This window comes from Miniopterus schreibersii (assembly GCF_964146895.1).
Source record: "Miniopterus schreibersii genome assembly, chromosome: 11".
Classification (NCBI taxonomy): domain Eukaryota; kingdom Metazoa; phylum Chordata; class Mammalia; order Chiroptera; family Miniopteridae; genus Miniopterus; species Miniopterus schreibersii.
The window spans coordinates 66,927,042-66,943,207 of NC_138111.1; the positions used below are offsets into that span (position 1 = coordinate 66,927,042).

Genomic DNA, 16,166 nt, shown 5'->3' on the forward strand with positions numbered 1-16,166 from the left:
TCATGTAAAACTGAATCGGAACGAATCAGAAAACCTGAAGAGGCTAATAACAACTGATGAAATCGAAACAGTAATAAAAAAAACTCCCAGCATGGCTGGCACAGCTCAGCAGTTGAGCACTGACCTATGATCCAGGATATTGAGGTTCGATTCCTGGTAAGGGCACATGCCCAGGTTTCGAGCTCTAGCCCCTGTGGGGGGCTTGCCGGAAGCAGCCGATCAATAACTCATCATTGATGTTTCTATCTCTCTCTCTCCCCCACTCCCTTCCTCTCCCTGAAATCAATAAAAACATTTAAAAACAAACAAACAAACAAAAAAACCTCCCAGCAAAAAAAGCCCTGGTCCAGAGAGCTTCACAGGGGAGCTTTATAATTCTCTAAATTGTAGGGTTAGATAGTTTACTAAAAATTTTCTTGCCCGGACAGGCATGGCTCAGCGGTTGAGCATCAACCTAGGATCCAGGTGATCAGGGTTTGATTCCCAGTCAGGGCACATGCCCGGGCTGTGGGCTCAATCCCCAGTCGGGGGCATGCAGGAGGCAACCAGTCAATGACTCTCTCATCATTGATGTTTCTATCTCTCTTTCTCTCCCTCTCCTTTCCTCTCTCTGAAATCAATAAAAATATATATTTAAAACAAATTCTTGATTTTGAGGTAGGTGTGCAGTGCTATCAACTTCCCTCTCAGGACTGCTTTCGCTGTGTCCCATAGATTTTGGGTTGTTGTATGTTGATTTTCATCGTTTCCAGGAAGTTTTTTTAATTTCTTTCTTGATCTTATTTGTAACCTATTCATTGTTTAATAACATGTTATTTAGCCTCCATGTGTTTGAATGTTTTTGAGTGTTTTCATTGTAGTTGATTTTTAATTTCATACCCTTGTGATCTTGAGATGCTTAATATGATTTCAATCTTCTTGACCTTGTAGAGACTGATTTTGTCCCCTAACATGTGGTCTATCTTTGAGAATGATACATGTGCACTTGAGAGGAATGTATATTCTGCAGTTTGGGGATGAAATGTTCTGTAAATATCAATTAAATCCATCTGATCTAGTGTGCCATTTAGCCACTGTTTCTGTGTTGACTTTTTGTCTGGAAGACCTATCCAGTGAAGTCAGTGGGGTGTTCAAGTCCACAAGTATGACTGTACTGCCGTTGATCCCTCCCTTAATGTCCTTACGGTTATTATTGATGAGTCCTAATTTATTGCCATTTTAATTCTTTATGCCTATGTTTCCCTCTCTATTTCTTCTTATTATTACAGCAGTCCCTTTAACATTTGTTGCAATGCTTCTATTTCTACTTCTAATTATATCAGTCCTTTTAACAGTTCCTGCAGTGCTGGTTTGGTGGTGATAAACTCCTTTAGCCTTTTTTTGTCTGGGAAGCTCTTTATTTCAACATCTATTTTGAATGATAGCTTTCCTGGATAGAGTGGTTTTGGTTTCAGATCCTTGTTTTGCATTACCTTGAATACTTCATACCATTCCCTTCTGGTCTGTAGAATTTCTGATGAGAAATCAACTGACAGCCTTATGGGAGCTCCTTTGTAGGTAACAGATTGCTTTTCTCTTGCTGCCTTTAAGATTCTTTGTCTTGTATTTTTGGCATTTTAATTATGATGTGTCTGGGTGTGGGCCTCCTTGGGTTTTTCTTATTTGGGACTCTCTGTGCCTCCTGAACTTGTGTGACTTTTTCCTTCACCAGGTTAAGGAAGTTTTCTGCCATTATTTCTTCATACAGCTTCTCTAACATTGCTTACTTTTGACCTCCTCTGGCACTCCTATGATGCGAATATTGTAACATCTCCTGTTGTCCCACAGGTCCCTTAGACTGTCCTGTTTTTCAATTGTGTGGGTTTTTTTTTTTTGGATCTCTGATTGAGTGACTTTTTCTACCCTGTCTTCTAATTCGCTGATCTGATCCTCAGCTTCCTCTAATCTGCTTCTTATTCCTTCCAATGTTTTCTTTATTTCTGCTATGTCATTCTTCGTTTCCTTCCTAGTTTCCATATCTTTTTTTCAAGCTTTTGAGCATCCCTACAATCAGTTTTCTGAACTCTATATCTGATAGGTTGCTTATCTCCATTTCATTTAGCTCTTTTTCTGGAGACTTCTCTTGTTCCTTCATTTGGGGCTTTTTTGTCTCCCCATTTTGGCTGCTTATTTGGGTTTGTTTCTATGTATTAGGTAGTCCTGCTAGGACTCTCAGTCTTTTTGGAGGGTCTCTGGTGCAGGCCAATGTCAAATGCTGTTTGTGACTTTCCTTGAGTACCCTGTTTGGAACTATTCACAACCCACGGCTTGAGATCCCCTCTGCTGGGGCTGGGTGCATTTGGACAGCACCAAGATGCACACCAAAGTCTTCTTTTCCAAGGCCTGGGTCCAGAAGCAGTTCAGGCAAAGGCTCAAATCACTCTGAAGTCTGCCTCTGCTGGCAGGCTGATAAATCTGATTCTCTTAATGGGCCTCAGGCTATAGAAACTCCACAGGGTGGGGTGGCTGGTTGTTATCAGTCTCTTAATGAGCCTCAGGCTGTAGAAACTCCAAGGGGTATGGAGAGAGGTTTTCCAGCAGGGTGGAGCAATTGCTTCCCCCTCAGGCAAAAGCTGCTTGGAAGGTAAAGTTCTGCCTCAGCAGTATGGGGAATGACTTGGCACAGTATTCCAAAAAGATGTCCTCTGAGCTTTATCTCCAGAGCCCACAACCCTCAATTCTCCTCACACTCTGCCTTCCCTCTGCTGGAGTCCAAGGTGAGTGGCTGCACACAAAACTTTGTGTGTTGGCTCTTTAAGAGGGTGCTTACAGTTCCAGCTTTCTCTCCCTGGCAGACAGAAACCCAGCTGCTTTTCACAGACAGATGTTATGTGGGCACCTTACTCAGTTCTGGTGCTCTTGGCTGGGAAGCCCAGCCTGGGGTTTAGACCCCAGAATCCTCAGTGGGAATCCACCAGAGCTGAGATATTCCTCAGCACCTTCAGCTGCTGCTTATGGGAGCCCAGCTAGCACTCTCATGCCTCTGCACTCTCTACCAGTCTCTATGTGGTCTCTTTTCCTCTTTGGTTATCAGGGTGCTCTCCAGCTGGTCTTCAGTTTCAGTTGATTATTCAGGATGGTTTTTTAAATATTTAATTGTAATTCCAGTTTGGTCCCAGGAGAGTGTCAGTGTAGCTTCCAAACAGTCTTTAATCTCTCCCTTTGTATACTTTTAGAATCACATCAGACCATGTAATTATTGTTTCAACCACCAAAATTAGCTTAGAAAATTTATCTGTAGGAGGAGTGCCTACTGTATTTACCCCTCCTGACGTGCAAGGTCCTGATGCCAGCCAAAGGATGACATACCCAGCAGAACTTTCCAAGGCTAGAAGTGTGAAGCCTGCTATGGTAATTCTTCACTGGGTACATGTGTTCCAAGGTTCCCTCTTCTATTGTTTCCTTTTGTTTATAAAATTGCCTTTACTCATTCTCCTGGAAACAAATTCTCAGTTTTCCTTCATCAGAGTTTTCTGATTTCACCCTTCACTCATGAAAGGTATCTTCATTTGGTACAGGGCTTGGCATTAACAATTCTTTTCTTCCAGACCCTGAAAAGCAACACACCCTTTCCATCTAACCTCGGTAGTTTGATGAGAAATCCACTACCATTCTAATAGATTTTAACCTATGAGAAAAATGTGTTATATTTTTCTGGCTCCTTTCAAGGTGTTTTCCTCATTTTTAGTCCTCAAAAGATTCATTATAATGTGTATTGGCAGGGATTTCAGTGGGTTTATCATGTTTGACATACACTTGGCGTTGTGATTCTATAGGTTTTCATCTCTTGCCAAATTTGGGAGGTTTGCAGCCATTGATTCTTCTGATATTTTTTCAACCCTGTCATCCTTCACTTCTCCAGAACTACAAAGGCACAACTGTTAGATATTTTGTTACACTCCCACAGTTCTCAAGACTGTTCATTTTCTCCCCAGTATATTTTCTCCCAGTTGTACAGACTGGGTAATTTATATTGTTTTATCCTTTAGTTCATTCATTTCTGTTACCTCGAATCTGCTAGTAAGCTCATCTCCTAAGCTTTTCCTTCAGGTAAGTATTTTTCAGTTCTGAACTTTCCATATAGTTATTCACCATAACTTCTGTTTCTTTGCAGAGGCATTCTAATGTTTCATTATCTTAAGTGTGTTCTTTTAGCTGTGGATATCCAGTGGTCCAAATGCCACTTGTATAGATGGTCCTTTTCCAACTGAATGGACTTGGCACCCTTGTCAAAAACCAATTGACCACATATGTGAGGATTATTTTTTCTGAGCTCTCAATTCTATTCTGCGATCTATATTTTTATCCTTAGGGCAATACAACCATTTTCTCACTGTTTTTAGCTTGGTCTTAAGAATTGAAATCAGGCAGTGTGAATCCTCCAATTGTTCTTTTTCCATTTAAACTGGTTTTGGCTATTCAGGGTCCTGTGAGATTCAAAATGAATTTTAGGGCAGGTTTTTCTAGACCTGCAACACATACATGAGATTTTGATAGGCACTGGAATGAATCTGTAGATCTCTTTCACTGCTACTGTCACCTTAGCAATATTAAGTCTTCCAATCCATAAGCATGGGAAGTCTTCCCATTTATTTAGGTCATCTGTGATTGCAGGAATGTTTTGTAGTTTGGGTGAGCAAGTCTTTTGCTTTAATCGTTAAATTCACTGCTGAGTATTTTATTCCTTTTGATGCTATTGTAAATGGAATTAAAAAGTTTTTGTTTGAATAGTTCACTGGAAATGTACAGAAATACAACTGACTTTTGCATGTTGATTTTAAATCCAGAGCTTCACATTCACTGTATTTATAGGGTTCTCCCTACCCCTATGAATTTTTGCTTGTGGATCCTCTGATGCTTGTTGTAAATGTCGACTAAAGGCTTTTCCACATTCACAAGACTTATGGGGTGGTATGAGCTGAACTGTGTCTACCCAAAATTCATGTTAAGTCCTAACCCCCAATGTGTCTATATTTGGAGATACTGATGCCATTGTAATTAACCTAGTTATTAATACAGGAATGGAGCAAAAGGGGAGGCCAAACATTATAGGCATGTCATTTGGGCAGCTTCATCAGGAAGCTAAAGCTTTACACTCCTGAAGGAGCCACAAATCTATTCCCTGCAGATCGCTAAGGGAAGGGACTGGACAAGGGGAGAATAGATGCATGCCCAGTAAAGATGGGGTGATGTCTCAAAGGTGCTTTCCTCTCAGTCACACTGGGGAACAGGTCATTGGCTAGAACGGGCATGGCCACTGCATGGGTGCTAAACAAAGGAGTTCACTCTCTTGGTTACTCTTATGCTGTTGGGACTCTTATTGCTTGGGACACACTCTCCTGTATTTGGCAAAACACAATGGACTAATGGACTGCTGCTAGCCTGGTGCTGAACTGGACCTGGCTCCAACATGGAAAGGAAACTCTGGACTCTGACTCTGCTTCTAGCTCTACTCAAACCCCAGCTATACTTCTATAACTGGATTAAGGGAAATGCGTCTTTGGAAACCCAGGATTGTAATTCAACACAAATAAAAATCACTCATTTTTCCATGTAAGTCTGAGAAAATTAATTTTCTCGATATATTATAAGAACTCTACCCCAAGCACCCAGTGGGGAAGAGGACACCCAATTACTCCAATAACAATATGGCCTCTAAGGAAGTAACGTTAAATGAGGTTATAAAGGTGGGGCCCTGATATTATAGGCTGGAGCCTTATAAGAAAAGGAAGACACCAGAGCTCTCATATGCTCTTTGTCTCTGCCAGGTGAGCACATAAGGAGAAGATAGCCATCTGCAAGCCAGGAAGAAAGCCCTCACCAGGAACCAAGTCAGCTGGCATCTTGATCCTACACTTCCCAGGCTCAAGAACTATGAGAAATTAATTTCTGTTGTTTAAGCCACCAGTTAGGTATTTTGTTGTGGCAGCCCCAGCAGACTAATTCAGATTTTGGTTCTGGGAGTGGGGCAGTACTGTAACAAACACCTAAAAGAGTGGAAGTAGCTTTGGAACTGTGTAATGGGTAGAGTCTGGGAGAGTTTTGAAGTGCATGTTAGAAATACCTGAAGGGACTGTTGGTGGAAATACAGTATTACAATTTCTCCTTTCAGGAAAAAGCCCTGAGCAGAATTGGCTAAGTGTCATATTATATGTGTAGGCCAGAATATTCTATATAATTCAGATTCAACACATACAAAGTACCTGGAAATGCAATTTAAAGAATCCTAACATATGTAACTTGTATGCCTCAAATAACAAACAGCAAAACAAACCCCTTCCTTCATTCTTTCAAAATTAGTTAATATAGTGGTCCTTTATGAAACAAGTATATTGAGTGCCTGACACTCTTATGGTTATGGAAACTTCACCTTAAAAAACTAACACACTCAGATGCTCGTGCCTGGCATCAATTTTTCACAAGGAAGTGAATCAAAGGAAAAATTGTATATTGAGAGATGTTGGTTATAAACAGGATTCAGTTCAGGGTATGCTAAGGGTCCCACAGGAAGTGGCAGAGTAGGGACGGGAAAAGTAAGCTGGTAGAGCATTCCAGTCTGGCCAAGAATGCTTCTTTATTAACACCAGAAGTGGGAAAGTGAAACATACAAAAGAAAAGTTTGCCTGTTATGATAGGGAGCATTCTGAATTATATGCACTACATACACATTTATCCACAGGTATAAAATGTTTGACAGTTGAGAGACACACAGCTTCTCAGTGATGTTGGATAACATCAAAACCACAGACATTTTTAACTTACATAGTAACAGGCAAATAGCTACCATATGAGCCCAGTATTAACACCAAGTTCGCATCTTCTTTAAAAAAAAAAAATCTACCGTCTGGCCAGGCATGGCTCAGTGGTTGAGCGTCGACCTAGGATCCAGGCAATCGGGGTTCGATTCCTGGTCAGGGCACATGCCTGGGTTGCGGGCTTGATCAATGACTCTCTCATCATTGATGTTTCTATCTCTCTCCCTCTCCTTTCCTCTGTCTGAAATTAATAAAGATATATTTTTTAAAAAAAGAGCAGTTTTTCTGCACTCCCCAGATATTTTAATAAATAAATAAATAAATAAATAAATAAATAATAAATATCTACCTTTGAAATATTAATAGAATAGGGAATACAAATCTGAATTGGCACAGCTGTCGCTTCGTTGTGTAACAGACACAACCAGCACAGAAGTGTCCCAGCGGCATCTATTTAGGTGGTCAGTAAATGTTAACTACATTTGATTATGACAAGTTGCCATCTTAGAGATTAGAAAATCTTTCTATTAGGACATATATTCATTCAGTTACTATTTATTTCCTACCTGACCTTTCTCCATCCAGGCTCAGAGGGGGTGAAGGCAAAACCTTTAGGGGCCAGACAAATAACGAGTGAGTGAAGCAGGCGCCTCAGCCTTGGGGCGAAAGCAGTGTGACTACACTGTGGAGACAGTTTGGCTCCAGCCACCAGTCATCCACCAGGAGTGTAGATGTAGGACAGGGGAAAATACTCTGTTCTCAGAGAAACTGGCAATCCAGACCTTTAGATGTAATCTTCCAATATAAATATAAAGCATGGATCCAGCCAAACTAAATCTATCCGTGAGTCACAAGCAATAGCAGTTCAGCACCCTAACCTCTACACAGAGAAAACTGCTGTGACCAAGGGCCACTGGCAGCTGCAAGCTTCCCATATGGTGAGGGATAGACTGTCAGTCACCCAGACTCTGAGACACACTATGGTTCCTGCCCCACTTCAACAGAAATGCCTTCCCTCAGCTCTTCACCTGGCCTAGTCCATTAGGGGGTTAGTCAGGGGGCACAGTCAGTTCCTCCCTCAAAAGCTTTCCTCCACTTTATTTGGGCCTGGATATTGCTGGGCGCATAAGCACGAATATCCACTATTTTTAACTTAACTTCAATCAAAGTTTCCCACTTGGTGAATGCCTGAGTTGTGAATGAAGCAGAGGAGTCCAAGAAAAGGCTCCAGGTAAGATGGGCCCCACCTCCAAGGTCAGGCTAGGTATGGCCTAATACCAGCAAGGTGTTAGGACAAGACAATGCAATGGGTGCATCCTGCAAGAGCTAGAAAGGAATTTCAGGACTCACCTCATCCCTGGTTGTCAGGAGCCCTGGAGCCATATTCCTCGTGCTCGTCCAAGAGTCGAGTCACGTGCACAGGCAGAGCTGGGGAAGAGAAAAGTGGGGGGTGCTTAGGAGGATCACCCCTCCAGCTAGCATCCCGGTTCAGCAGGAGTGAGGCGCAGTACGGAAGGCAGGTTGTAGGGCATCGCAGTAGCTCATCCTTAACCAGTGTCCTGTAACTACGGCCCCCAGAGCTGGGCCAGCAGGGGGCTCAGCCCCAATGCCTGGTTGGAAAATGAAGCCTGCAGCAGCTGGTGAGACTTTGTCACTGTGTGCAATTAAGTGGAAAGGGCCTCAGGTGAGCATTCACATTGAGAAATAAAGTGACCTAACATACTGAAAACAGAAGTTCCCCAGCCACATCTGCCCTGAGGCCAAAGGACAAGGCCCAGGATCGTCAAAACAGAGAGAACACCACAGGCTCCACAGAATGTAGATTTGGGGGAAACTTGAAACAGGGTGGAAGCTATAACCTTATTTCAACGTCCCCTCCACTTATATATCCAATACTAGGTTCCCAAGAATTGAAGTATGTCTTGAAATTTAAGAATGGGCAGTCAGCAAATGGCCCAGATCTTCAACAAGTCAATTTCATAAACTTTTTTTTATCTTTATTGATGAAAGTGTTACAGATGACCCCTTTTACCCTGCACCCACCTCCGACCCCAGGCCTTCACTACACTATGTCTGTGTCCTTGGGTTATGCATATATGCATATAAATTCTTTGGTTAATCCTCCCCCTCACTCTCCCACCTCGGCCTTCCCTCTGAGATTTGTCAGTCATGCTTCTGTGTTGCTGAATCTATTTTGTTCATCAGTTTATGATGTTCTTTAGATTCCACATATAAGTGGATGGTCTGATTCCTGCCTTCTGTTGATGCCATTAATGTCATCAAGAGAAGTTAATGTCATTAATGGCTGGGACAGATGATCAGGAGAAATTGAACAAATGTTTTACCTTTATCACATTAGATACACAAGACAAATTTGAAAGATAGAGCACCTCCTTTTAAATTTTCATTAAAACTTTGAAAGTTAGAGAACAGCTGGCTCCAAGGTAAAAGTTACTATACCATTTCCCTCTCTATAAAATGAGAATTCCACTACGTAATGTACAAAGATGGCTGAGGAAATAAACTGTGCAGTGCGCAGAAAGCACAATGCACCCTAGCCAGTTTGGCTCAGTGGTTATAGAGTGTCAGCCCACAGACTGAAGGGTCTTGGGTTCGATTCCGGTCAAGGGTATGTAACTGGGAGGCAACCAATCAATGTGTCTCTCTCACACAGATGTTTCTTTCTCTCTCCCCCTTCCACTCTCTGAAAAGCAATGGAAAAAATATCCTCAGGTAAGGATTAAAAAGAAAGCACACCGCCAACATAGGACTTCTGCTCTCAAAACACTACTTCTCACCACCTTTGTTCTTCCGGGGCTCAGAGGCCGAGAGAATACAGCTGGGTCAGAGAGGGAGCTCCCTGGAGATGTTGGGAAGCACCTGAGAAACCACCTGCAGCTCAGCCCACAAAGAAATGCTACACACAAGATACCAGGGACCTGCAAAGCAATGACCCTCTACTGTGAGCAAAGGCACCACAGGAACACAAGGACGTGCTGCCCACCCGAGAAGGGGCTGCCAGGCCCCTCCTTCTCCCCACCTAACAGGCAATGCTTCTGGATGTGGGAGAAGCATGAGGTGCACCAGGGCTGACTTGGGCATGAGAGAAGCAGCTCCGGCCACAGGATCCTCTCCCAGCCCAGGGGGCAGGCTGGAAACCCCCAAGCCTGCAGCTGAGGTCCACTTCACTAAAGTAGCAGAACCTGGAAGGTTCTCCCTCCCTACAGAGTCAGGGTGTGGGTTTTAGAGCAAGCCTGCTTTGAGGTCATGCTAACACCCAGCATGACATCATCTTCCTTGAGCCTATTGAGTTTAGTAAAAACACAAAGCACTTAGCATGTGCTGGACACAAGTTTTACCTCTTTCCACACTGAGGGCAGCTTGTGAGAACCCGGATCTGAACTCCCCACCGAGGCAGGGATTGCAGGCCTGGCAGGGGCCCCCGGGTGGAGACAATGCCCACAGAGATGCACACTTGCAGATCTGGGGGAAAGGCCAGGTTCTCGTTAAGTGGTGAATCTGAGGGATGGATCCATGGAGCCTCACGGCTACATCTTGCAATGTTTTCATGATGAAAAGTTGAAAATACAAACTTAAGTGTAGATGTCTTACCCTCCACCCTCCCCGGTAATTCAGAGGGGCAGCAGCAGCCCTGCTGGGATGGGGAAGTTCCCTGCCCGTGGGCGCCACTCCACTTACTCTACCCCAGGCCCTTGGAAGGGCCCCCACACTGGCGGGAGCCATATGGACACGTGGAAGCCCCACGCAACCCTTCACCCTGACCCCGCCTGGACTCCCAGTTTCCCCGAGGCTCTGAGGCCGCGGACCCCAGTCGCTGGGCCTCAGCCGCCCCACCACCCATCTAAGTCTGCAAGCCAATGCTCCCCCCAAACCCGGGTCCCCGGGCCAAGCAGCGTCTCCACAACCAGGGTGGGCACCACCTGGCTGCGAGCCCCCACGAATACCCAGGAAGGAAGCCCGAGCCGCACACCCTCGGCCGTGGGCGCATCTGCTGAGCCAGGGGACTCTGTTTCCCAAATCGCCCGTAATATTCCCGACCCCAAAAGGACAAGACGCTGGGACCTTCGCCCTCGCCCAGAATAAAGGAGACCTCTAGGCCAGAACGACCTTTTCCCCCTCTCCCTTCCCAAGTTTCCATGCTGCCCTTCCCTATAGCCTGCGGCCATCCCTGCCTCGCTCACCACAAGCCCGCAAGGACAGCCGCCACACGCCGAGCTACGCCCGCGGGCTGGACTACAATACCCACAATGCCCCTGCAAGGCACCTACGCTACCCACAGTGCCCCAGGGCGGGACTACAATACCCACAATGCCCCTGCACGGGCACCTACGCTACCCACAGTGTCCCAGGGCGGGACTACAATACCCAGAATACCCCGGGGCGGAGAACTGCGGTACCCCCGCTTCTCAGGTGTTCTGTCTGGTGGTAGGACTGCAACCCCCCAGGTCCTGCGCTGCCCGGAGAGCTGCGGGGGCGGGGGCCCGGCTGTGCGCGCCGTCGCAGGGCCGGGGTTACGCTGCCGGTGCTGCGGCGAGCGCGGGACGGTGCCACCCTGTCGCCGCCGGCGCGGGGCTGCGCGCCCAGTGTGTGTGGCTGGGCGCCCGTCCCCCACCCCGCCGGGGCCGGGCCGGGCCGCGCCTGCCGCTGGGCTGGGCCCCGCCGCCCCGATCACAGCCCCATGGGCTTCGGGACAAACTGAAAAATCAGACAAGTAAAATCAAACTAACTTGGGGAACACGGGGAGGGTGGTTCAGATGAGCACTAAAATCTTTCTTTTTTAACTTATAGGGTCCTTGTAATTTTTGTTTAAGTTATTTTTTAAAAAATGGAAATATGTTGGCTGCCTGGATGTGCACTTGTGCTCCATGCTGCAGATTCACCCGTGTTTTTACAGTTACATAACAGCACGTAATGAATGAGCTAACCTATGCGAAAGGTACTGGCATTTTTCTTTTGTAAAGAGAATATTATGAGGTTTGTAAAAAAAAAAATAGAAGTGCCACAGAATTAGTCCTGACAAGTTTACTAAACAACAAAAACCCCTCAAACAGCAACAACAGCAAACCACAGGAGTAAAAATCAGAATCCAAAGTTTCTGTTGTCTGAAATACCAACTTTTTTTTTTTTTTTAATATATCTTTATTGATTTCAGAGAGAGGAAAGGCGAGGGAGAGAGAGAGATAGAAACATCAATGATGAGAGAGTCACTGATCGAGCCCCAACCCGGGCATGTGCCCTGACCGGGAATCGAACCCTGATCGCCTGGATCCCAGGTCGACGCTCAACCGCTGAGCCACAGCCTGCCGGGCAGAAATACCAACTTTTAAACAAAAAAAAATTACAGTGTATAAAGAAACAATATGACTCATCCTTAGGAAATAAAGCAATTAATAAAAAGTAATCTCAGGCAATGAATTTAGAAGACAAAAATGCACAAAAAACTAAATATCCATTTCAAAGAAATTAAGGAAACCACATTTAAATAAAGGAACACTTGATGACAATGACTCAACAAGTAGAGAATATTAATAAAGAGAAACAAAATATTTTTTTAGAGAATCAAGTGGAAATTCTTTGTAAAGTACAATAACTGAAATGCAAATGTTACTAGTAGGGGTCAAGAAAGATTTGAGATGGCCAGAGAAGAAATAAACTTGAAGGTAGCTCAATGGAAATCTCATATGACAACCAGAGAGGAAAACAATTTTTAAAAATGAACAGTGCCACCTGCAGAACAACATCAAGTGTACCAACATATTTGTAATGGGAGCTCTAGAAGCAGAAGAGACAGAAATGTGTAGAAAAAATATTTGAAGAAAGATGGCCAAAAACTCTAAATTTGCTGAAAAAAATCTACAGATCTAATGAAGATGATGCACTCAAGTAAGATAAACACAAAGATACATACCTATATACTGTTAAAATCCACAGGCAAAGCAAAAATCTTGAAACCAGCAAGAGAAAATGACTCATACAGAACAATACAATTAATAGCCGGCTTCTCATCAGAAACGACAGAGATGAGAAGCAATGAAAGGACCATATATAAAGTGCGGAAAGAAAATCTGTCAACTAAGAATTCTATGTACAGGAGAACTGTCCACAAAAGAAAGGAAAAATGAAGATAAAGACTAAAAGAACTCAGAGCTAAGACACATGCTTTACAAGAAACACTAAAGAAAGTCCTTCAGACTGAAAGGAAAAAACACCAGATAATGATGTGAATACACATAAAGACAGGAGGAGTACCAGGAACGGTGTATATGTGAGTAAATAAAAAACACATGAATATACTTTTATTCCTTCTTTTCATTAAAAAGACATAAAGGTACATTAAACAACAATTAATTTTACCATCGTGATTTTGGGAACGTAGCATATATGTTACAGATACAGCATATATCGAGGGTAGTTAGTGAATCTATATTGGAGCAAATCTGCTTTTTTCCCAGAATTAAGTTAGTATTTATTTAAACTAGATGATGGTAAGAAACATACTGCAACCCCCATAACAGCCGCTAAGAAAATAATGCAAAAGAATATAGTAAAAGAAAACCAAGAAAGGAATTTAAATGGCACACACACGCAAACAGAAGGCAGTACAAGAGGAACAAAAAAAAGACATGACACATATGAAAAAGCAAATACCAAAATCCAAATTAATGATTGCATTAAATATACATTTTTTAAAAACACTTCAATAGAAAGGCAGAGTGTCAGGCTGGATATGAAATGAAAAAGATCCAGCTGTGTGCTGTTTATCAGAGACACAATTTAGACTCAAAGAAACAAATAGGCTGAAGGTAAAGCAATGGAGAATGAGCCACTGTACACACTAATAATGAGAGCTGGAGTAGCTGTATTAGACAAAATAGAGACAGTAAGACAAGAAATGTTTCCAGAGACAAAGATAAACATTTTAGTGATAAAAGGACTATTTCATTAATCAAATATGATAATTATGCAATATATGCATCTATTGAAAACATACCCAAAGACAGAACTGAAAGGAGAAGTAGACACTTAATAAAAAACAGTTGAAGACATCAATACTTATTCTCAATAAGTGAAAGGAAAACTAAAAAGAGGAGAAGGAGGAGGAAGGGCCAGGTCCCTAGGCTGGGGCTCTTTTGACCCCTAGCCTCACGCCTGCAGAGCTGGCCATCAGTGGTGTGGGTGTGACTGGCAAGTACACAGCCTACAGGGAAGAGGTGCTGGAGTTGCTGGGAAACCCTGCTAGTTACCCAGTATCTATTCAACTTGCCCCCCCCCATCTCACCTCCAATGAGAAGCTCATACTGGCCCCCAAGTTCCACTTGCTCTACACAGTTGGCTCCCTGTTGCCTCCCAAACAGAGCAGCTCAAGCACTGAGATGCTGGGACAGACACATTCAAATTGCACTGCTTCAGGACACTTACAGGGATCGATTTTGTGGTTCTGGAAGATTATAAGCAAGGTGAAATAGATTTTCTTCTCTAAAGATCTACGCGATTTACTCCGACTTTGTCCTAAGAATCCATTCTAGTTCCAGTTAATACCTGTCAGGTGTGAACTGTTTGACCAGAACCTGAAGTTAGCCCTGGAGGTGGCAGAGAAGGCTGGAACTTTTGGACTTGGGTCATAGGCTGAAACTGCAGTCAACCCTGAATCTGCAATCAATTCCCCAAGTTATTAGGGATCCTTCAGAAGGGGTTCTGCTGTTTCCACTCTGATGGAGATCCCAGCAGCCTTGTTAGTGCACTTGAAGATAGGAGGATGCATGTACTGAGAGCCGATTCTTAATACCATGCTGCCCCCTACCATAGCTACCATGGTCCTACTTCCCAACTGAGTACATATTTATTTACAAAGAAGGTAGACCCATAATTGCAGTAATAAGCATTCCTGTGATCTAAAAATAAATAAATAAAAACTAAACAATAATTCAGCAAGAATATAGGATAGGTAGACAATAAATAGATATAACATTTGTTTATAAAATTCTACTCATTAACATTAGGACATACATTTTCAAGTGCACATGGAATACTCTTTAGGATGTGTTATATACCAAGCCATAATATAAATCTCTACAAATTAAAAAAATTATGTTCTCCAACCACAATGGAATTAATTAGAAATGAACAGAAACAATTTAGAAAATCAAATATTAGAATATGAAATAATAGTCTAAAGAAGAAATCAAAACTAGAATGCATTTTGAAACGAATTAAAAATACAATATATGGGGTTAGCTTAAGCAGTGCTTACAGGAAAATTCATAGCTGTAAAATATTAGGAACAGAAGAGAAAGGTTTCAAATCAATAATATAAGCATCCATTTTTAGAATTAGGAAAGGAAGTGAAAACTAAAACCAAAACAAGTAGAAAAGAATAAAGATTAGAGTGAAAATCAATGAAATAGAACACAAAGACAATAGGGAAAATAAGAAAAAATTTGTTCTTTGAAAAGATCGACAAAATTGGCAAATTTTCAAGTTAACTGATTATGTACAAAAGAAAGAAGACATAAGTTACCAAAGCTGAGAGAAAAAGGACACCTCGTTACTGACCCTAAGCAATACTATAAACTTTTAACCAAAATATTAGACAACTTAAGATAAAGTGAAGACATTTCTAGAAATACACCAATTATTAAACATAATTCATGAGTAAATAGGAAATCTGAATAGACCTACGGTGAGTAAAGAAACTGAATTAGTACATTAAAATGTTCGCCAAAGAAAATTTGAGGCCCAAATGACTTTACTAGTGAATACAATAAAATATTTTGGGGAAAATAAAAAGTGCTTCACAAACTCAGATAACAGAGAAGAAAGGTACATTTTCCAATTCACTATATGACGATACTATTATCCTGATACCAAAACCAGACAAAGCACAAGAAAAGAAACTGGAAACCATTATCCATCATAAACACAGGCACAAATCCATGTGAAAATTTAGCTAATATACTCCAGTGACATGTAAAGAGGTTTATACACCATGAGCAACTGAGATTTATACCAGGAATGCAGGGTTGGTAACACATAAATGAAGCAAAAGAATAAAACTACAGGGCTCTGAAAACTACGTTGTCATTAGAGGCACAGCCCACAAAACTAGGCCAGGGCTCACATGATAGAGCTAAACAGGATTCAGTCTTACAACATAATACCAAAAATATCCAGGACTCAATAAAAATACTTGATCATAACAAAGACCAGGAAAATCACAATATGATGGAGAAAAGTCAATCAACAGATGTCAACACCAAGAAGACCCAGATATTGTAATGATAGGATGCGGTATTGGAAGCAGCAATCATAAAAATGCTTCAATGTGCAATTATGAAAACTGTTGACTGAAAT

At 42.5% G+C, this 16,166-nt stretch overlaps 1 protein-coding gene and 1 pseudogene across 9 annotated transcripts in view; one reads left to right on the plus strand and one right to left on the minus strand.

The window, feature by feature from the left end:
• The window catches only part of ZNF169 (zinc finger protein 169), a 122,509-nt gene that overhangs the window by 20,567 nt on the left and 85,776 nt on the right, over positions 1–16,166 (minus strand). For 2 of the 8 annotated variants that reach the window (XM_081150572.1, XM_081150569.1), the window contains exons 1-3: positions 10,997–11,041; positions 10,154–10,348; positions 8,145–8,222 (exon numbers count right to left, since the gene is read on the minus strand). In XM_081150572.1, coding sequence (XP_081006698.1) covers positions 8,145–8,177 — 33 coding nt within the window. In that variant the 5' untranslated portion in view covers positions 8,178–8,222; positions 10,154–10,348; positions 10,997–11,041. Of the gene's footprint in view, positions 1–7,360; positions 7,404–8,144; positions 8,223–10,153; positions 10,349–10,996; positions 11,065–16,166 lie in introns of those variants that run through there. The other 6 variants (XM_081150574.1, XM_081150575.1, XM_081150573.1 and 3 more) reach the window with 5 other exon arrangements.
• Positions 11,124–14,440, plus strand: LOC308563584 (trafficking protein particle complex subunit 4 pseudogene; annotated as a pseudogene). Its single transcript has 2 exons — positions 11,124–11,526; positions 13,971–14,440. The product of its transcript is annotated as a trafficking protein particle complex subunit 4 pseudogene (transcript).